This window comes from Myotis brandtii, unplaced genomic scaffold (genome assembly GCF_000412655.1).
Source record: "Myotis brandtii unplaced genomic scaffold, ASM41265v1 scaffold132, whole genome shotgun sequence".
NCBI classification, from domain to species: domain Eukaryota; kingdom Metazoa; phylum Chordata; class Mammalia; order Chiroptera; family Vespertilionidae; genus Myotis; species Myotis brandtii.
The window spans coordinates 4,635,392-4,657,954 of NW_005354673.1; the positions used below are offsets into that span (position 1 = coordinate 4,635,392).

The 22,563-nt window shown below is 48.8% G+C and overlaps 1 protein-coding gene across 1 annotated transcript in view; it reads left to right on the plus strand.

Moving 5' to 3' along the window:
• The window catches only part of POMT2 (protein-O-mannosyltransferase 2), a 39,988-nt gene extending 17,839 nt beyond the window's left edge, over positions 1-22,149 (plus strand). The window contains exons 7-22 of the mRNA XM_014534731.1: positions 303-462; positions 1,739-1,845; positions 2,717-2,799; positions 5,092-5,201; positions 5,759-5,825; positions 8,569-8,638; positions 10,478-10,556; positions 11,625-11,776; positions 12,198-12,289; positions 13,577-13,653; positions 16,900-16,971; positions 17,255-17,314; positions 17,403-17,508; positions 18,480-18,620; positions 18,730-18,844; positions 19,674-22,149. Of these exons, the coding sequence (XP_014390217.1) occupies positions 303-462; positions 1,739-1,845; positions 2,717-2,799; positions 5,092-5,201; positions 5,759-5,825; positions 8,569-8,638; positions 10,478-10,556; positions 11,625-11,776; positions 12,198-12,289; positions 13,577-13,653; positions 16,900-16,971; positions 17,255-17,314; positions 17,403-17,508; positions 18,480-18,620; positions 18,730-18,844; positions 19,674-19,779 (1,597 nt within the window). The 3' untranslated portion in view covers positions 19,780-22,149. The remainder of the gene's footprint in view (positions 1-302; positions 463-1,738; positions 1,846-2,716; positions 2,800-5,091; positions 5,202-5,758; positions 5,826-8,568; positions 8,639-10,477; positions 10,557-11,624; positions 11,777-12,197; positions 12,290-13,576; positions 13,654-16,899; positions 16,972-17,254; positions 17,315-17,402; positions 17,509-18,479; positions 18,621-18,729; positions 18,845-19,673) is intronic.
• Positions 22,150-22,563: the final 414 nt, after the last annotated feature.

Here is a 22,563-nt window from a genome sequence, read left to right on the forward strand (position 1 = left end):
ATCCACGTGATTGGTTATCCCTTGAAGAAAAGCTTCTTGCTTACTTATCCAGGAAAGCATTGATCCCTCTCACAGAAAAAGCTCCTCCTCACTCCCACCCACACTGTGCTTCCTGCAGTTTCAAGTTTCACAAACCATGCTGTCCTTGGAGCCTCATGGTCCCCTGAGGTTAGGAGCCCTCGCATAGAGGGCACAGCACAGCCCCTCAGGGTCAGAGAACCTGTGCCCTTGCCCACTGATGCTCTTGCTTTTGAGTTTGGTTCCAGCTGCCAAACTGAACTCTGTGTCTTGTTGGTTTTCAGGCCCTTCTCTGCCCCCTGGTGGTTCTGGCTCAGCCTGACTGGCATTAATCTGGCTGGTGCTATAGGGGTCAAGTTTGTTGGCCTCTTTATCATCCTGCACGTGGGGTGGAACACCGTATCAGACCTTTGGCACCTGTTTGGAGACCTCAGTCTTTCATTGGTGAGAACCAAGTGCTTGTAGAAATGTCTTTGCTCCCCAGTATTGCTCAGCAGAGTCAGTGGCCTACGTCGCCTCTGCTGCAGGCACGGAGTGGCTGTGTTCTGGGCACAGGCAAGCTGGACCAGCTGCTCTCTGTAGGCAGCAGGACGGGGGAGTGGGCAATGGCTGAGAGGCTGGAGTGGTATAAAGGGCGAGGATAGACTCACATTCTTGGAATTCATTTTTGGCATTTGTTTCTGAAATGTTTTAAAAATGCTCTGCAAACTACCCAGCTAGAGGATTCTGTCCAGTTGGGCTCATGCCAAATACTGGTATATGTCAGGCGCTGACGCAGGGGACCTTGGGTGAAATGGTCAGGGAGACTTTCTGAACTCACAGTTTTCTTTTCCCGATCCAGGCTTTTTAGATTTGGAAGCCAGTAAGGTTTATTACAATATTGTTTATTAAGGGCTGATTCTGTGCTGGGCACTATGCAATATGCGTTATCTTCATTATCTCATTTTCTTTTCATAACAATTTTATGTGGTAGGTAGCTATTACCTTCTCTTTACAAATGAGGAAATCAAGATCTAGAGAGGTAATAACATGCCCCATATCAAGGCAATAGAGGCAGATCCAGGGTTCAAACTGAGGGAAGGCAGACTGCTTACTAAAGGCTGCTCCATTGCCTCTGAACCAAGTCCCAACAAGTTTATTTATTCAGAAAATACAGACATGCTATCCTCTAAGTGTGAGACACAACATGCAGATGAATAAAACAATGATCCCTGCCCTTTAGAGACAATGGAGAGAGAGAGAAATAAGTGAGCAGGCAATTATAGTTCAGCCAACAAGTTCTGTGAGAGCACAGAGGAAAGTGTGACCCTGTGTCAGGTGATGCAGGAGGACTTCTGGGAAGACACTGAGGCCTGAAGTTAAATTAAGGAGCAGTCATCCATGTGATGGGTGGGGCTGGCCAGTACAGGAAGCTCGGGGAAAGTGCAGGGGATCAGTGGAGAGGGGACTGATGAGTGACGATGCTGAAGATATAGGCAGCGCTTTGTTGGTGGCGCAGTGACAGTCTGGGGTCCAGGGTGAGGGCTCGGACAGGCAGCAGGGGGCTGGCTCCTGTTCAGTCCCCGGCATTGTTTCAGTGGTGGGTGCTATGGAAAGCATTTCCACATAGTTTTTCTTTATGGCTGTTAGTTTTTCAATTTTATTATGACTATGACTTATACATGAAAACATATATAATGCACATGTAAGGTATAAGGAATAACACTGGCTCTGTCTACAGGTGACTGTGGGAAAACACCTGACTGCGCGCATCCTGTGCCTCATAGTGCTGCCGCTGGCTCTCTACACAGCCATCTATGCTGTTCACTTCGCGGTGCTGAATCAAAGGTACAGCAGAGCCTTTCTAGTCGCTCACTCTGTCTTCCTCCTGCCTCTAAGCCCGTGGATGGGCCGTGTCATTTCCTGGGTCTGTGGTTGGGATGACAGGAGGGGACCCAGGGTGTTTTCCTGTTGGTTTTCTCCTGTGTTCTATCATTTGGGTATCCAAAATGCTCAGAAAGGCCAACACCCTTAGTAAAGAATTTCCTAACAGCCAAAAGCCCCTTCTCCCTAAACAAAGCCCCTTGTGTTTAACAGGGATGAGCCACCATAAGGTGTGCAGTTGGGATGAGGATAGTAATAACAGTAGCACCAGCAGCAGCTCCCATTTAACGAGTAGCTACTGAGTGTCAGGAACGTTCAGCATTTTGTACCCATTTTCTCATTTTATCGTAATTACTTTGAAATCTTTTTTAAAAAATATATTTTATTGATTTTTTACAGAGAGGAAGGGAGAGAGATAGAGAGTTAGAAACATCAATGAGAGAGAATCATTGACCAGCTGCCTCCCCCTGGAGATGTGTCCGCAACCCAGGTACATGCCCTTGACCGGAATCGAACCCGGGACCATTCAGTCCGCAGGCCGACGCTCTATCCACTGAGCCAAACCTGTTTTGGCACTTTGAAATCTTTAAACCCCTGTTTATAAATGAGCAGAGACTAAGCCAAGTTAGGTATCTTCTGAAGGCCCCCTAGCTAGTAAGTGGCTGAGTTGGGATTTGGACCCAGTTTCTCCTCCTCTATCACCCATGTCTGTCTCCCGATGCCTCACTGCCACTCTGGTTGTCCTTAAATGAGCCAAGCAGGGCTCTTTCTAGGCTCCTGGGAAGTCATGATTTCACTGCACTCACTGGGCTCTCCTGCTCCTGCTCTCCCACAGTGGTCCCGGCGATGGCTTCTTCAGCTCCGCCTTCCAGGCCCGGCTCTCAGGAAACACCCTTCACAATGCTTCCGTCCCTGAGTGTGAGTGTCTCCCGGGCCTGATGCAGGGCAGAGGGTTTTCTGGGAGTTGAATTAGAAAAGACGACTACGATAGTTTGAGTTATTTCGGTCTGTAGAGGGCAAAGTGGGAGAAAGATCCAGTTATTTCCAGTACGAGTACTCAAGAGAGGGGGTCGGGACACAGGAAGTGCAGAGGTAGACGTCCTGAGCAGCAAACTCTTTGTCGCTAAAGAGAGACTTCTTCATTGCGGCTGTGAAAACATTCAAGCCAGCTCTGTGGGAAGGCCAACCAGAGAGATTCTGTTTGGACCTGCAGGGCCACTGGTCAGTTTCTACCATGGAGTGCTGTGGCTCAGTTACTATTCACAGGTACTAACTGAGCAAGCCTTAGCCACGTTGGCAGCGGTAGGCAGATGCCCTCCAGCGTAGAGTTTGATGTAGAGAGTCTCTGCATGATATGACTGTTCGGGTTAAGTACATAAAGTGGGAACACAGGGTGCAAGAGATAGAGTTAGTGGTCTGGGAGTCAGGCCATGGCAGAATGTGTAGATTTCAACAAATGGAGAGGGAGGAGTGGGCATATTGGGCAGAAGGGACAGCATGGTCAAGGCCAAGGACAGGGCAAAACTCAAGGCACAGATTATATGCGGAAAAGTACCTGAAAATAAAGTTGAAAAGATAGGTTGGGCCAGATAGTGAGGGTTTGAAATGTCTGGATGAGGTGTTTGGCCTCATTACACAGGCATTGGAGACCCAGTGGAGGTATTGGGCAGGGAGGGGGCCAGGAAGGCTGTGCCTTAGGGAGATGACTCTGGTGGTTCAGTATAGGATGGCAAGGGAGAGGGTGGGAGTGGAGGCAGGAGATGTCCTCTGAGCAGTTGCAGGCATTGAGCTGGGCACAGAGGTAAGGCAACCGGGCATAGACAAGGGAGGTTGGACCGGAAAGGGGCGAACAAGATGTCACTAAGGACCTGAGCCCAGGTGATTGTTTCCTGGGGCAAAGACTGTCTTTTAGTCTCCCCAGTGCCTTGTACAGTGCCCAGACCCTGGGCCCTCCCAGACCGTGGAAAGAATGAGAAAGAGGAAAGGCTAAGAAGTCGGTTTGGAAAGGCAGATAGTGAGTTCTACATCAGAGACTTTGACTTGGGGGAAATCGTGCAATGGGGCCAGAGGGCTTGGAGCTTAAGCTTTCAAAGGAGGAGTCAGCCAGGTAAAGGGGTGACTAATGCGGTGGCAGTGCTATGACCGTAAGGAAACTGCAGAGAGAGGAAGAGAAAAAGGCTGAGGTCAGGTCACTGGGGATGGCAGGAGGAAGGGGACCTAGGAAGGAGCTGCAGAGGAGCCATTCATGAGGGAGTATGGGGCTGAAAAGGAGGAACAGAGAGCATTTCAAAAAGCAAAGGTGGTCAGCAGTGTGTAAATTCCTATTCATCATTTATAAAGCCGAGCTCAGCTGTGATCTCTTCCATCAAGCCATCCTCTTCTTACTCCTGGGGCGAGAAGTCATCCTACCCTGCTCTGGGCTCCCCCATGTCTCACATTGTCACACCTTTGCCAGAGGACTTGCCCACTGTCATGTGCTCGTCAGTGCATGAAGCTGTTTTCCCCAAGACTGGGCTCGCCGTGGGTGCAGCCAGGCCTGCTCCACCTCGGATCCAAGTGTAATCAGCACAGTCTGCTGACCAAGTGAATGGACAAAGGAAGACAGGGTGGGCCATCTCTGGTGGAGTGAGACCTCTTTCGGTGGAGTGGGGAACGGCAGGGTGGCCAGAGTTTGAGGGATTGAGAAAAGAGGGACAGTAAAAAGGAAATGAGGTTTACTCTGCCCCCCCCCCTTTTAAAATTCAGAGTAAAGAAAAGCCCAAATACCATTAAATAGTTACTCCATATGGTACTGGATTCAGAAGCACAAAAGTCTGTCTTAACCGTCTATCATACCATCATATTTGGGGAACATTCCAGATAACGACATAAAATGCTTCTTCCTTTATTCCATTGAATGTATGTCCAGACCTTGACTGAAGGACAAGCGGGTCTAATCTTTCACTATTACAAACAGTGCTCTAATCACACTGTAACTACCCAGGTTCTTCTGAAGTGCTTAGTGGGGAGAGAAGAAGGGCACCCTGGAGTGAACTCCCTTGTGTTGACCCTATAGGAGTGTGAAGGCAGTGACACACCTGCTTTGGGTATCCTCAGCCCAGTGGGGTTTGTAAGAGGGTTATGAGCCCTAGGGCTTGGGAGGCCCCTCCCAGTCAGCGGTGGCTTCTAGCGCTGTGCTACTCACCCCCCGCCCCCCTGCCTTCCTCCTAGACCTAGCCTTCGGCTCTGTGATCACTGTGAAGAACCTGCGGATGGCCATCGGCTATCTCCACTCCCACAGGCATCTCTATCCTGAGGGCATTGGCGCCCACCAGCAGCAGGTCCGTGAGCCTCTTCTGCACTGAACCCGCCATTCCCGTTCCTGCCGCCCGCCCTTTGCTTGTGCTGTTTCCCCTGCTTCCTGCGCCTCTTCCTCTTTGCTGTGGCTAACTCAGCTTCTTTAGGCTTCAGCTTAGGCTTCAGTGTTCTCCTCTGACCACCATGATACTGGATTCCCTGGTACTGGATTAGGTGCCAGGGCCAGGGTTTGAAGCTGCAACCCAGGTACATGCCCTTTAACAGGAATCAAACCCGAGACCCTTTGGTGCATGGGCTGACACTCTAACTGCTGAGAAACACCGGCCATGGCTTAATTACCTTTTAAAATGCACTAAATCCTCTCTGTTACACAAGGTGGGAAAAGTCCTCTCAATGCAGAAGGAAGGAGAGAATCTCAATGCTGAGTCCTGCTGGGAAACGTGGTCCCTTGGGTTGGTGGCTGGGGTTCAGAAAGGCTTAAGCAATGTTGGTTTGCTGTTGATTGTCCTGTGGCTGGTTGTGCTGATAGTGATGGCCTCTTCTCTCCCCCTTCCTTCTCCCTCCCCCCACCCTCACCCAGGTCACCACCTATCTGCACAAGGACTACAACAACCTGTGGATTATCAAGAAGCAGAATACAGACTCAGGTAATGTGGTGGGGAACTGATGCTTCTTGTGTGATTACTTACTGTCAGTCCTCCACATTTCTCATGCCTCCAGAGAAGGGTAACAAGATGGGCTTTCCTGAGCATTCTTTGACAATGTGCTTACTATCTCAGTTATCCTTTCAACAGTTATTTATTGAGCACCTGCTAGTTCAAAATGCCATTGTCAGCTTAGGGGATTAGCAGTGAGCAAGACAGATATGATCTCGCTCTCAGAGCTGCATTTTGAAGACAGAGAGCAGGACCAAAGCTCAGAGTTGATCTAGAGGATTACCTGGTCATGCCACCAGGGGCTGGTGAATAGCCCCAACTGGGGCACATGCTGGCTGCTCTCATTTCTAATTTAGAACACACCAAGCATTGCAGACTCCAGCATATGGTGCAGCTCCAGTTGTCTTGATATGATAGTGTTGCTGCCCTATTGGTCATCCTTGGACTAGGCTGTCAGTTGGAGATCTTAGGGTCTGCCAGCCCTGTGCTGGGCCTGTCTAGGCTGCTGTCTGGTACCTCACTCAGTGCCTGCTAGTCTTCTTCTGCCTCACCGGCCAAAGCTGCTCTGAGGCACACCTGTTGGGCTCTCAGGGCCTATGACATGGGCTGTATCTGGATCTTGCTTTTTTGGTCAGGCAGCTAGCTACCTGCAGGCTATACCTTCTGCTGCAGCTGCGAGAGAACAGAGGGCATCTCCCACTCACCTGAGCCCCTGCAGATTGTCCTGTGTCACAGGCATCCTCTGTGACTCCCCAGCAAACACCACCTGACTCATCCTGTCTCAAGTCAGCTGCCCCTGAGCCTTTGTTGGGGAAGGGGCAGATGATCATCTGAATTCACCTTCTTTGTTCCTTTCCCCACTCCTCTTCTTGCTGTGGTTTTTGGATCAGAATATGGCATACACAGTCACTGTCTTTGCATCCTATTCCTCAGTAATATGAATTATGATACTCTTGGGCAGGATCTATGTGTATACCTTTTTAGTACTGGTATTGATTGGGTTTTTATTCAACAGGCCACACTTAAGTGGTCTATCACAATGAGGTGTTAGTGAGGGGAGACCAGCTTTACATTGAAAGTCATGTGGGCCTAGCCGAATCTTTGAACATCCCTGGTCTGTTATTTCATTGTGGCTTGTAGGTTAAAGTAGCTGCATTTCACCCGGGCAACTTGTGAGAAGGCAGTGTCTGCAAGCACTGTGGGCGGTGGGCACTGTGTCACTGAGGTCGTTGAGACCTTGATGGCTATAAATTTATATGAAGTAAATTTATATGAAAGAAAACTTCCCTCCCATTGACTTTTTTTTATGTCATCTTGCTAGTTAATTTTTTTAAATTTATTTTTTTTAAAAATATTTTTATTGACATCAGAGAGGAAGGGAGAGGGAGAGAGAGAAACATCAATGATGAGAGAATCATTGATCGGCTGCCTCCCACACGCCCCTACTGGGGATCGAGCCTGCAACTGGGGCACATGCCCTTTATCAGAATCAAATCCGGTACCCTTCAGTCTGCAAGCCAATGAGCCAAAATGGCTAGGGCTAAACTTTTTAATTGAAAGAGACCTTAAAAGTCCACATAGGAGTGGGAATCTCTGTAGTTAAGTTCTCTGATTCACTTGAGAGCCATGATTTGTGCTAGTAAATTCGTCTTCTTGACCTGGAGTGTTCATGTCTCACTGTTTGGGATGGAAATTTGCAAGAATTTCTCTGTGTTGCTGTGATTACTGCTGATTCCTTTTCCATTGTCATCACCTTTCTAGATCCCAATCAGTTTTGACTTCTAGACGATACAGAAGTACAGCTGACTCCTGAACAATGCAGGGCTTAGGGGCGCTGGCCTCTTGCACAGTCAGAAAGCCATGTATAACTTTTGACTCCCCCAAAACTTAACTTCTAATAGCCTACTATTGACCAGAAGCCTCACCAATAACATACTCAGTTGGTTAACACATATGTTATATGCTATATATGTTATAGACTGTATTCTTAGAGTAAAGTAAGCTAGAGAAAAGAAAATTATAAAGAAAATCATAAGGAAGAGGAAATACATTTGTAGTATTTATTTTAAAAATCCATGTATAAGTACCTGCTCATTTTAAACCTATGTTGTTCAAGTGTCAACTGTAGTCCCTTTTTTCATCATTTCATCATTATCTTTACCTAAGACTTAGCAAGTATATTGCCAGGAACAAGATAATCACTGGCAAAATGTGCAGGATTTAACATTTGATTTTTGAGGAGAGCTTGGAAATGGTAATTTGCATGGAATTAATTTTTGGAAGACTATTTTTTTACTACTAAAAGGAAAATCGTAGTACTACTTGCCTTACCAGCTTAAAAATCTTCCAGTGGGGGCTTCAGTGCCTGTTAGAGATGGCCATATTTCTCTCCTGGCCCCACTGTTCACACACTCATCCATTCTCACCCTTCCTGCCTGCCCCCTTAACCACAGGAGACCATCAAATGAGTTTTGCTCTTTCACACTTCTGTGACTTTCCCCCATTTGTTCACCTGGCAAAATTCTCCCTCTCCTTGAAGAGTCTTTCAAACGTTATTTTGGGACACACCCTTATCCAGTCCTCTGAAACAGTCGGGGCCTTTCTCTCTGGGCTCTCTGTCTCCTGACAGCATCTCTAGCACCTGCCAGGCACTGTAACTCCCAGTGGGCCCTCAGTCAGTACTGGCCCGGTGAGCGAATGGTTTCAGGTACCAGTGCTTGTTTCTTCTTGGCAGATCCCCTAGACCCCTCATTCCCAGTGGAGTTTGTAAGACATGGAGACATCATTCGACTAGAACATAAAGAGTAAGTAAGTTTGCTCTTTGGGATAAATGAGTGGTATGGGCACCAAAGGTAAGGAGTTGTTTTTAAACTGGAAATGAACAGAAGTCAGGTTTGAACAGGCTCTGGCAAATGGAACAAGCTGCTGGCGGAGGACGTAGAGCCGCGTTAGGAAGGTCCGTGAAATAAGCAGATGAGCCTGTGCCTACCTAGTTTGGCTCTGAGGAGCTTTGAAGTTTGAAGGTATCTTTCAGCTTCCCTTTTCTTAGAGGACAGAAGAAAAAATTTCAGTTGCCCAAGCTGCTTCTTAAGTGACTACCTTTAGAAAGATGTAAACATGTTTCCAAGAATATGGCAAATTAGTTTATTTAACCAATGTTCTCCTTGAAAATGACTAATATGAAAACTGGAATAAAAATATAAAACTGGAATAATGTAAGAGCATCTTCTAGAAAGCATCAAAAAGCTGACATGATAGTAAGGAGTTACCAAGCCAAAATCTAAATGAAAGGGGGGATCTGAGAAAAAAGGGGGACACTGTAGCCACTTCTGCCATGATCCCACAGTCTTGAGTGTTGATCTTTGGTTTGGACTGCCTCTTGAGAGATGGAGTTTTAAAGTCAAAGTTCTAGGTTCACCCAAAGTGGTAAGTTTACTAAGTGATCCTTCCCCCAGATTGGGAGCCCCAAAAGGGTTAGGGTTGGGTAAATTTGCCCTGTCCACATGTACTCTGGAAAAGTTACTTTGGTGCTGGGCAGAGTGTGCTTGGGAGGGGTGAAGCGGGGGTTGGGAGGCTCTGTCTCTGGTGCCTGAGATGATGTAACTACCAGTTGATCCTCACATGGGTTTGCAGCCCAACGTTATTTCACCTGGATGGTCTCAAGATCTTCAAGCCAGGAATTTAAATGCACATAATCCTAGATTGGTAATGTTTCCTAGCAGCCTGGTGAAAGGCAAATTAAGACAGTTGTGCCTTAAGACAGTTCTCTCTTCTAACTTCTAAATCTTTTTGGGAAAAACATTGTCACCTATTCTTATCAATAGTTTTTTGGTGACAGTGAATAATAACTAAACAGTATAAATAACTAAACACACAAGGAATAGGACCCCACATGCAAGAATAAGCAGGAACAATACATAGCAGAAGCAGCCCTCAGAAGTTTCATATACTAGAATTATCAGATACAGATTTTTTTTTAAAATCAGAATTTTATATATATAGAAAAGCTATGAGAGTTTTTTTTCCTGGTGAGTATGATTATGGATACTTAAAATTTTAATTTCATTATTAAATAATTTCTATTTTTAATAAATTAAAATTTGTTGTTATTAAATTTATTTTTGAGAATTTCCAGAATTTTTATAATGAACATCTATTTCTTATTATGGATTAAAGTAAGCACAAAGTAAATAAAAGCTAAATTAATCCCCTATATTCCATATAGATCCCCACTTTATAAAACTGGTGGTGGGAGTAGAAAATAGATAGGAGAGAGAGGTTTACTATCTCTGGGATATGCAGATTATAGATTTTAATATTCTTCTACTCACACCTGCAAGCTAAGTGCTTCAAAGCCACCAAATGTGTTGTCACTACCTCCACCCGCACCTTCCACCTGAAGGTAGCCCCTTTCTTGGCACACAGTCCAGTACTCCTACCATTTGTCCCTCCTGGTTTAAGCAGTACTCCAGTTCTCTAGGTATTTCTTGTGAGTAAATAGTCAAGGAGTTCCTGATGCGCTGAATTTCATATTCAGGTTCTTTTTAAGATCTGAACAGGTGACTCTAAGTATCCTTTGTTAAAGAAGAAACGACACATCTCTTTTCTTCCAGATAATGGAACTTCTCTCTTCTAACTTCTAGGACCTCTCGGAACTTGCACAGTCACTATCATGAGGCCCCCCTGACCCGGAAGCACTACCAGGTCACTGGCTATGGCATAGTAAGTGAGCAACTGGAGTGTGCGCAGCCTGACTCAGGGCCATATGGCGGAACACATCCTCCCCAAAATTCTGGCATTTTTCCAAGGATGAAGGCTGTACAGGGACTCAGCATTTGGGAAAAGCAGCCTATGAAGTCTATCTGTTTCCATCTCTCTCCTCCCATAATAACCACGCCACTTTTATGTTCTGACACTTAATAAATGTCAAATATGAATACTATGTGGGTCCCTTTTAAATCTACATTGGATGTAGATGCCACAGACCCACAATGTGACCCAAGATGACTATGTACATTTATCCTTTGCCAGGTCCCAAATTCCTGTTTGCCTTGTTTTTAAGGATTACTTCCCTCTGCAGAGGGATATTCACATTGCTTTTGGATTTTTACTATCTTGGGTGATGCAGTTCATAGAGGAAGCTCAATGAGTACTTATGGCTTGGACAGTAATTTGAAAACAAAAACAATGAGTAGGTAACTAGACTTATAACTATCAGTTACGTTCCCCTCCAAGGGCTTTGGTGCATCAGTAAAAATTCTGGGTTTCGTAAAGTGGATTTTCCAACCCTGTTTGCTCATCCCAGTGTGTGCTAGAGCCAAGACTGTGAGCGTCACCTTTTTCTTGTGGGCATCTCCCGAGGAGAATTAGGCACAACTGTCTTAATTTCCAAGTACAATGTCCAGGCCAGACCTTTCTGGCTTAGCTGAATGGGTGTCCATATGGCCAAGGTCATGGATGCAAATGGCTCAAATCGATTTCTGTTGGCTCAGGGTGATGTCTTGAGTTTGGCTTAAGGGCAGAAACATCTATTTGGAATTTAAACTCTTGTCCTATGAAGTGCAGGCTTGGACATCAGATTCCAGGAGTTATATTAACTTTCTTGGTTGGAATAGTGAGTGCTGGAGCAGTATCCATCACTTGAAATATTTCCAGGCCCTTTTGTTCCCTTTCCCACCTCAGTCATTGAGGTCAGTTTAGTCTTTGACCTTTGTAACATGGGGACATCTGAAATGTCTTCTCTAAAGTCATATTATTTTCTTTGCATTTTTTCCTTGCCTTATGTGTTAGAATGGGACAGGGGACTCAAATGATTTCTGGCGGATTGAGGTTATAAACAGAAAATTTGGAAACCGGATCAAAGTGCTGAGAAGTCGAATTCGCTTCATTCATCTGGTCACAGGCTGTGTCCTGGGCTCCTCGGGAAAGGTTCTGCCCAAGTGGTGAGTCTCGGGTTTTGATGTTCCAGTTGAGGCTCATGCTGTTCCTTTCTCACTATAAGTATTCCAGAAGATTCAGTCTCCCAGTTGTCAATGTTCACCTAATGTTTGCTTATTTTGAGTGGTAGGTGGAGGGAGAAAAGCATCAGGTGTGTTGTAGAGCACAGAGTTCCAGAGTTCTGGTGTTTTATGTGCTCTGATAGTTGAAGGTTTGTACATGTGCAAATGTTTGTACTCTCTGGATCTATCTGTCTTTCTAAAATGGGAATACTGTGTGCCAGAATACTCCTAGGATAGCTCAAGGTTGAAAAAAGCATGGCTACTGGGTTGAAAAGAGAGGGGTTCCATGGGCGTAAGGGCAGTTAACAGTGCTCTCTGGTGAGTTTCAGGTCTTCTGAGAGACACCTGTGACTGTTTTTCACAGGGGCTGGGAGCAACTGGAAGTTACTTGCACTCCGTACCTAAAGGAAACCCTCAACTCCATCTGGAATGTGGAGGACCACATCAATCCCAAGTGTGAGTGAGGTTACTTCCTGGGCTGCCTCTTACGGGAAACAAACCTTTTAGACTGCTGTTGCTATATCTTATTGTTTCCACTTTCTTCCTTTTTAAACCTAATCTCTTCATATGAGTTGTCTAGAGAGGCAGCTCCTTTTGCTTCCCATCCACTTACACTTTCTCTCCTTGAAATGACCAGTGACCTCACTCGAGGCCAGAGCTACTTGTCTCTTCTCATTTTCCTTGTCTTTCGCCAGATTGGACTCTTTTCTCCGTGGCCTCTATAATGCAGGTCTGTCTGTCTTGTCTCCTTCTGGGCTCTTCTTCCTCCTGCACCATGGGCACCTCCCACCCTCAAGGCTTAGTGTAGGCTGGTGCTTTCCCTCTATGCCCCTGTGTAGAGCTCCTCCGCTCCCCACATCCAGCCAACACGTTTACAGAAAGTTACAGCCATAGCCCTGGCCTGGGCCCTGGATCTATACTTCCAGGCTCCAGTATGACATTTCCACATCAGTGTCATCTTCAACTCAGCGAATCTTTGGATTCATTGCCCGTTCTCTTAGACTGCCCTCTTCTTGCTTGATTTCTTTTCTCCCTGCTTCCCATTTCATTCTTTTACCACCTAATTTAACCAACCAGCTAATTAATTACCTAAATAAACTTTTTTTAAAAATCCTCACCCAAGGTTTTTTCTCATTGATTTTTTAGAGAGAGTGGAAGGGAGAGGGAGAGATGGAGAAAAACGTCCATGTGAGAGAGACAAGACACATTGATTGGTTGCCTCACCAGGGTTGGGGATTGAGCTCCCAAATGAGGTATGTGCCCTTGACTGGAATCGAACCCGGGACCCTTCAGTTCGTGGACCAGTGCTTTATCCACTGAGCCAAATCAGCTAGGGCTTAGCAACTCTTTATTGAGTATGACAGAACCATGTGGGGCCCTGGGGAGATATTGGTGAACGAGATAGACTTGGTCCCTATCCTTGCAGCCCTTCTGCCTAGCAGGAAGGGCAGCTGTGCCAGTACCAAAATGAAGGGTGACTGTGCCGAGAGCTGCCAGAGCACCCAGGCCTTGTCATCTGTTGCCTTTGTATTTCTCAGAATGCCTGGTGAGTGCTTAATACAAGCTGAAGGAATAATCAAGAATTGGGCCAAGTTTTCTTCCATCTCCCCAACACTTTCACCTACTTGATAGTCCGCTTGTCAGGAAAGCTGCACTCAGACTCTGGCAGCTGTGTGGATGCATGGACAGCTGTGAGAGCGAAGGTGTGACAAACGTTTCCTACTCTGTCATTTCTTTTTCTAGTGCCAAACATCAGCCTGGACGTGCTGCAGCCCAGTTTTCCTGAGATCTTGCTGGAGTCCCACATGGTGATGATCCGGGTAAGAGGGCCCCCTCCCATTTGGTGTCTTCTCTAAGAGCTCCGGGCCATCCACAAATTCAGATCACAAACCAGTAGCGTGGTTTAGATCCACTGCCCCCTTGTGGAGGACTTTGAAAGTGTCTTCACTTACTGGTTGAGTTGGTCTTTAAAGGCATTTCTGTTTATCACAGAGTGATGGTGGTGATGAAGATGATGACAATAATGATGACACCAGTGAAAACTTATGTAGCTCTTATGTGCCAGGCGCTACGCTAAGGGCTGTATACATACTAACTCATTTAATACTACAATCCTATGGAGATTATTGTTCCCGGTTTACAGAGGAGGGGACTGAGGTACAGAGATGAATACCTTGCTTAGAGTCACACAGCTAGATGTGGGAGGCGGAACCAGGCTTCAAAGCCAGGCTGGCAGGCTCTCCGAGTCAGTGCTAGTCCCACTACCTTCCTCTGGATCGAAGTGATTCTCCAGGCTGTTCAAGTGGCAGAGCCCTGAAAACCAGTGTCCTTGGTTGAAGAGTGACAGTACATTCCATCATAGGAAGTTATGATCAATTAAAATGAAGAGCTAATTTGAGTGTGTTGTTTACACGCAGCATAAAATCCCAACCATGAGCCACTCCTGTTGCAGACAAAGACAAACCATTAGGGTACATGGCCGATTCTTTTTAAGGTTTTTAAGACTCATTGCTTGTGCTCTGTATCATTAGTAACTGACAGCAGTTGTAGCATCAGAGGTTTAAAAACAATTGAGAGAGGAAATCCTTAAATTGAGCAATTCTACCCACTAGCTTAAATTCTCCCCTGTGGTTGGAAAAACCCTGCTGCAGTTTTGATGTTTAGGGGAAACCCCTCTACTCTGGTTTAGGGAGAACCAGTATTCTGTAGGAACAGTGTTGAAGAATCACTGTTTCTCAGCCCACAGGGTTGCAGAGAGGTGTAGCAGTTGTTACTTCCCCCTATGAGCCGATGGCAAGTGGACTTTCCTGGAAGTGATTATGGAAGTAGTGTCAGTAAATACAGTTGACTTAAACCACCAGATTAAATTTAAAAATTCAAATTTTGTCATTTCTGCACTTTGGCAGGTGATGAGTTGACAGCAAGCAATCTCTGGGTCACTTCCTCTCTGCCTCTCTGCTTGTAGCTGTCACTTTGGCTTGATGACATAGTTGTTTTCAATACGTGTCTGTCAGTCCAAGTATCATTCTGGGTCTAGGTAGAATTTTAAGACTAAGTCTAACTAGTCTTATTTCCTCTTTCATCATTGAAGAGTTAGAGTCCAACAAGAAAAGGGACATTTATTTTATTATTGAAGAGGAAGAGTCCAAGAAGAAAAAGGACATAGGGGACTTACTCAGCTGATGTAGAGTCAGAACAGGGAGAGAGACCACAATAGTCTAGATCACAGAAAGTGCAGGGGTGAGGGGGGTGAGCCTAAGGCTGGCAGGAAAGGCTGCCGTGCCTGGTGAGGTTAGCTGGATCAAGCCCGCTCTAGGTTTTAAGCAAAGAGAATAATGTACAAATGCATATGCCTATACTGGTTACAGATTTTTCCTTCCTTCAGTTTCTTGGTTTAGTAAAGGAGCACATTTCTCAGAGTTTAATTTAGTGAGTAGGATGCCCTTAGATTATTATGGTTCTGGCTGGAGTCCCTGCATTTGGGGCTGGACTGGACTGGTTTGAAGGAATTGTGTTCCCTCAGCAGATGCTCTAGGGTTCAGAATGATTCATTCTTTATTCTTCATTCAGAGGCCCTTCACCTGGCCATGGTGGTTCACTGGTGGGGCAGCTGGGCCCTTTGACCCTGGAAGAGCAACCCAGCTACCACGTGGAGGCCTGCAAATGACCCCAACTCCTCAAGTAGCTGGATGAGTGAGGCACTGGATGGTGGTTCGCTGAATCAGACCTTCTGGACCTTTCTTGGGCTAGAACAGTGGTTCTCAACAGAGGGTGATTTTGCCTCCCAGGGAATAATTGGCAATGTCTGCAGACATTTTTGGTTGGCATAGCTGAGGGGTAGGGCTGCTTCTGGCATCTAGTGGGCAGAGGTCAGGGATGCTAAGCATCCTACACTGCACAGGACAGCCCACACCAAAGACCTCTCCAGCCCCAGAGGCGGTAGTGCTAAGGTGGAGAAACCCTGACCTGGCCCAGAGCACCTGACTCCTCCTCAGAAAATGCCTTCTCAGTGGGCCCTGATGATGAGGCTGATGCCAGTCCTGGTGGTAAGCACCCAGGATCCTGATCCTTTTCCTTCCTGTTTAGTAAAGGCCGGGTTTTACCCTGTAGACACAGGCTGTTGGATATTCTTGGCTATTGATTAAAGGAGCGGAGTCCCTCGGGCTAAATGTGCATTTTCAACCGCAATAATATCACTTCCAGTGGGTAAAATGTGTTCTTGAGGGCAAACCTCCCTTAACTTTGTAATGTATAAAGCACAGGTATTCATCTATAATAATAAAAGTGTAATATACTAATTAGACCGGACAGCCGAACGACCTTCCGGACATCATTCCAGATGTCCTTCCAGATGAAGCTGTGGTGGCAGGGGCCAAGGCAGAGGCGGTTAGGGGTGATCAGGCAGGCAGGCCAGCGGTTAGGAGCCAGCGGTCCCGGATTGTGAGAGTGTACAGGCTGGGCTGAGGGACCCCCCACTCCATGCATGAATTTTGTGCACCGGGCCACTAGTATAATATATAAACAAATTTATAGTATAGCTGTGATATTACAATGTCATGGTGGGAGGTGTTTAGAAAAAAGTCTGAAAAGTCTGGGAGGGGCAATAATTTAAAAAGTTGAGAACACTGGTCTAAAGTAAAAATGTCAAAGTCCAGAAATTCATCAGCATTCCTGGGTTTGTGTTTGAAGTTGGCCTTCTGAGGGGACAAGTAAGTCAGCCCTGATTTTATATGCCCCCTCCACACCCTCTTGACACTTATCTTTGGCCTGAAGATGGGTCTATGTTTTGTGCCCATAGGAAACAAGTCCCTCATACCTCTCTCTCTCAAGCAAGGAGGTCTGACTGGACTGTCTCAGGAGGGAGTTGGAGGCTTGCCTGTTGGGAGAAGTGAGGTGATGGCATAGGCAGGTGGACAGTGACCCAGAGTGAGCACCTGGTTCTTCCTCAAGGGAGAGAGGAGGGAGGGCTTCTCCTGACGCTCGGCCATTACCAGAGAACCTGGTCCGCACACTTCTGTCCGCCCTCGATCTGTCTTGACCAGCTTTCCTCTGCTACTTTCCTGCAGGGGAACAATGGCCTCAAACCCAAGGACAATGAATTCACATCCAAACCCTGGCACTGGCCTGTCAACTACCAGGTAGGCCAGAGGCTAGAGCTCCTCCCAGGACATGGTGCCAAGAAAGAGACTTGGTGGAGGTGGGGTGTGCTGGGTGGCTGGGTGAGGCCTCACGCCTGGCATGGGGTGGCCAGGACGGGGCTCTGTTCTTCCCTGGTTCTGCCCTGCCTTCCCAGAGAGCTCACATTCTGAGCCTCCCGCCCAGGCTCCGTGTCTGTGAAAGGTGACCAGTCCCCTCGTCCTGGAACCTGTGCAGCGGGGATGAGCCGGGCCCCAGATCAGCAGTGTGTCCTCTGCTCCACAGGGCCTGCGCTTCTCGGGGATCAATGACACGGACTTCCGAGTATACCTGCTCGGCAACCCGGTGAGTGCCGCATGTGCCCCATACACCCTCGGGCCGGGCCTGTGAGAGCGCAGCTCTCCTCTCACCCTCTTGTCTCACTTCCGTGCAGGTGGTTTGGTGGCTGAATCTGCTGAGCATTGCCCTCTACGTCCTCTCAGGGAGCATCATTGCCGTCGCTGTGCAGAGAGGGGCACATCTGCCTCGGGAGGTTGAAGGTCAGGTCCCTGGGCCTCTCCCTCCTTGACCTGGCAGCTGGCAGGGAGCCTGCAGTCAGGGGAAGGCCTGCCTGCGGATGGGCCCCTCTTCCCCTTCTCCTTTGCTTTTTAAAGCTCACAGTCTCCGAATGCCTGGTGCCGTGTTCAACACACATCCTCCCAAAAACCCTACAGGGTAGGGATCACTGCCCCATTCTATGGACTAGGAAACCAGGGCACAGGGGTTAAGGAACTTGTCCCAGGACATATGCTAATAGGTGACAGAGCTGAGGTTCAGACCCAAGCAGCCCGAGTTCAGAGTCTTCACTTTTAACCTCTGTGCTCTATACAGAGCTGCTGTCTTTTCTCTTCTGCCCCCTCTTGTTCCGTGACCCTGTCTTCTAGTGGGGAGAGAGGAGCCCCTAGGGCATGGTCTGTGGGTTCCCATCCTAGTGCTGGACCTGGTAACTTTAGCTACCAGGCCACGGACCATAGCATCTAAGATATTCACCTGGGCTGCTTCGGCCTCTGCAGCTCCCTGTCTGAACAGCAAGAATCCCAGACTCCCTTCTATCCCACCTCCATCCTCCCCTCTGACTCACCTTGGCCCTGTCTGCTGCTGCAAACATTTGTGTGGCAGCAAAGATGTGGGCAATGGAGGTGGGGGAAGCTGTCTGTGCGGTGTGTAGGATTTTGGTTTCTTTAGGGACGGTGCTGCCTCCACTGGTTTTGGCACCCCTGCTGTGGGTGCTGAGGCCTCACCGGGCTGGGTGGGTGGCAGGCTGGGTGGGTGGCGAGCAGGGCTCTTGAGAGCCAGCTGCTCCTCTCCTCTGCCAGCTGCTGGAGGTGTTGGGCTTGGTCCAGGAGAGGGAAGGAAGGCCCAGTAGGGGATGTGGCCTGTTCAGACACACAGCAAGGACGGGGCAGAGCTGGGCTGGAGCCCAGGATCTCCGCCCCTCCCTGCGCTGACTCGGGCTGTGCTCCTTGGGCAGGGCTGTCCCAGGTCCTGCTGCGAGGAGGCGGTCAGCTGTTGCTGGGCTGGGCGCTCCACTACTTCCCCTTCTTCCTCATGGGCCGGGTCCTCTATTTCCACCACTACTTCCCAGCCATGCTCTTCTCCAGCATGCTCACAGGTCAGACTGCCACCTGGACTGGGTGGAGGGCGGGCAGGGTGGGGAGGAGGCCGCCATGGAGCAGCAGGGCCATCCGACAGGCTGTGCCAGGTTTCTGTCCTCTCACTAGGCATTCTGTGGGACACTCTCCTGCGGCTCTGTGCCTGCGGCCTGGCTGCCTCTTCTCTGGCCAGCGGTGTCCACATGGGGGGAGTCCTGAGCCTGCTCCTGGGAACTGCCTACAGGTGAGCCTCCCCTGCATGTCGCATTGCTGCTCCCTGGCCCCACCCCGATGCCTCAGGCCTGGATGCATTTTAGAATCCCCTGGGTACTCTCCACGGGTGCTGGTGCCTGTGCCCATCTTCAGACGTTTGATTCACTTGAGCCCAGTTTGGGCCTGTCAGACAGTTTTCAAAGCTGCCAGGTGATCCTAGCGTGCAGCCACGTAGGGGAAGCATGGGGCTATCCTTTGCATTGTTTACTATGCCATTGGTTCCCAGCCTGGTACCACAGGCACACCTGGAGGGTACCCCTCTTCCATCCCAGTGACTCCCTCCTGGAGCAGTGCTCACTGGGGTGAGGGTGGGTCCAGGGGTACAGGGTGTGTGTGGCTCAGAATAACTGGAAGGAGGGTGTTGTTTGGAAAGCCACGCCTCTCTCCACCTTGCAAGTCTCATAGATCCCCTGTTGAGAGGCATTGGCCTGTAGGGGGCCGGGGGCAACATGAAAACGTGAACAGGGAACGGTGACCTGTGACCTGAGAGCATTTCCACGTTTTGACGAATACTCAGGCCAGACAACCCATGAGCAGACCCCCTGACTGGTCTCTGTCCTTGGCCTCTGGGGGAAGAGCCCTTTCCTGTACTGTCACTAAGTCAGCATCTATACGGTCACAGGCTACAGCCGCCCGAGGGCAGGCGAATTCAGGCAAAGCTGGGGCTGGCAGGGAATGGATGTTGTAGGTGAGAAGATCTAAGGAGGCCGGCAGGAGGAGATGCATTTCAAAGATCTGTAGGGCAGTTGGCTGCTTGTCTCCACAAATGCCAACTACCTCCTTCTGATTCTCTCTCACAGCTTCTACCTCTTCCATCCTCTCGCTTACGGGATGGTTGGTCCCCTAGCCCAGGACCCCCAAAGTCCGATGGCAGGACTAAGGTGGCTGGAATCATGGGACTTTTGAAGCCACAGCCTTAGTCCTGGAACTTCCTGGGGACAGCCAGCTGTGGAGCCAGTCCCTGAGCCCTCCCAGCTGTGGAGGAAGCTGCCCGAGGAGCCTGAGGAATTCACTCGCCTGCAGGACCAAGCTCTAGGAGCAGACCTGGAATTGAACCCAACACTAGAGAGCCACGGCTGTGCCTGCAGATTCCACTGCTGGGGATGACTCAGCACCGAGGATGTCTCTTAGGCCGCTGCCCCACATGTGCAACATGAGGGAAGATGAGTGTGCGAGAGTGGTGGGAGTGCGAGGTGAGGGCACGTTTGTCCAGGCACCTGTGGAATGTGGACTGTGGCTGCGGACAGCTGTGTCATAAACTCCAAGAGAGAGGCCAGGGCTACAGTAGTTTTTTCTGGTATTTTTTTCACACTGGATTTGGTTTGTAAGTAAGACCCAGCAACAATTCTCTGACCTCCAAGAGGGATGAGAGCCTGGCCCCATCTTGGGACATCAGCAGTGGCAGAGCAGAAGGGACTGGCGGAGCTGTGCTGCCCTCCTCCTCACAAATAAACCAGTGCGCTGCATGCCCCTGAACTGGTGGGCGGCCCGCAGCTGCTTCCCCGCGTGGCTGCTGTTGGGACAGCTCCTGTGTGGCAGCAGGTGGCTGGACTTCCTGTCTGCGGTGGCCACAGCGAGGCAGCTGAGGACTCGCCACATCTGAAAATGTCACCCCATGAGATTGGCGGGAGGAATGGCGTCCTATCCTTGGCTACTCTGTGTTCCAAGGCCCTGGGGGTTAGAGGCGGTTTCTCGCTACCCATCCTTCCCTCTGCATCCAGCTGTGAGGACAGGACAGATGCATTCTCCTGGTGGCTGGGAGAACCATTGGGCCCCTTGCTGAGCAGCCACGGCAGATGTGTGGCAGGGCAGGGATCTGTGTGGTGCTGGGCAGGGGTCACTCACTAAGTGTTCCCTATTTTTACTTCTCAGTTCTCCCCTGCTGACACCCTCTACCACTCCTTTTCATTTCCCTTTCTCTGTGTCTCAGTGTCATCAATCTCTTTTCCCCCCCCAAAGACCCGGAGCACCTAGAAATGCATTAAAGCTTCACCTCTCTTACTTTGAACCCAAGCAGGAAGCACAGAGCTGTTCCTTTCACTTCCTCCCCAAATGAAAGGGATTAAGAAAGCCCTGGGGTCCCAACTGAACCAACCCAAGGCCAGCCTTCCGCCTGCCTCCCTCTTCCCAGTGCATGACAGAGTATTTATTTTGTCTCAGAGGACTGTGATGCTTCAAGGTTAATGCCCAATCTGCCACACTCCATCTTCCCTCCTCTGTAGCCCCTACCAACTCTGACAGGGTCAGAGCTCTTTAGAACATCTTCGGAGGCGGTTGCCACGGAGACTGGAAATTGGTCCTGGGGACAGGCTGTGCTACCTACTGGGTGATGGGAAGGGAAGCTTCTGGCCATGCTTGGACGTTGAGACCAACCATCATTAATGTTAATAGAGGAAATATAGCAACATCAAAAGCAAGGCAGGTTTGTTAATTAGATCTGGGGCCTGATGACCTCCCTCTCCCAGGGCTACAGCCCTTTTGACTTCCCCCAGCAGGAAACACTGCCTGTGTGCTGAGTCTGGGCTGCTTGCTTAATTGCATTTCTGGAAGGGAAGGAGAACAGGATGGAGAAACCTCTGCTTGCCCTTCCACTCTCCCCTCGCCCTCCCCTCTTCCCATCGGTGGAGTTGGTTTCTTCTGAGCTGGGTCAGGGCAGCCATGTCGGGGGGCTCTCCTGGAGGTAGAATGCAGGAGTCGGCGCTTGGCTCTTAGTGAAGAACAACGGCCCACAGTGACATCCAGGAGGTGGCTGGTGTTCCCTGTGCCTTGTGTTTCCCAGTGGGGACTCGTTGGAAGGGAGGACTCTGAAGGAGTCAGCGGGGCAACCACTCTGAGTGAGGGTGAGGAAGGAGGAGTCGCAGGCAGCTCCCTGCCCATCTCTCCTGCTGATTTGGCCACACTGGGGCCAAGGGTTCCTCTGTCTCTTCCACTGCTTTGCAAGGGTTGGAGAAGGAGACTTGTCTGCTCATTCCCTCTTCTTTTGCCCAGACTGGCAGACACTTCTCTGGGGACAAGGCCACATGGCTTGATGCAGCTTCAAGTGCTGTGGTTCTGTTGCTGGGAGATGCGGGGAGAGGGGCTGTGGGGTGGTGCTTTGAAATGGCCTCCAGCCCCCAGGAATTGGCAGAAATGTGACATGTCCCACACACTTGCTGGTGGAAAAAGAAGACATTGGTTAGAAGATAACCTCCAGCCAGCTTCTTGAGCCACATTTTTTTAAAAAAGTTTCCACAGGTCATTTACTTTTGTAATAAATAGCTGTTATTTTGAATGCCATTGTTCTTGTTGCACTTAATTGAATCTGACTCGCCCTCTGGCTCCTGGAAAGAGGAGAAGAATGTTTTTTATTTTCTTTTTTATTTCTTATTGTTGACAGTATTACAGATGTCTCCCACTTTCTCCCATTTTGCCCCCCTACACCCCCCTGTCCCTACCCAGGCCTTCCCCATACTATTGTGTTTTCAGTGTGAGAACCATTCTATTGTGTTTCGTGTCTAGTCTGAGGCCATTCTAATTCCAGCAGAGGCCCTGGGCTGGGCAGGGGAGCCTGATTTTACCCCGGGGGGCATTTGGGCCCTCCCATTAATAAGGTTACCTGAGTAATGTTGGTTATTTTGTTTTATATAAATTTATTTCAAAGTAACTAGAAAGCTGGACCTGATTTTTTTTTCTTTTAACTTGCCCACACCA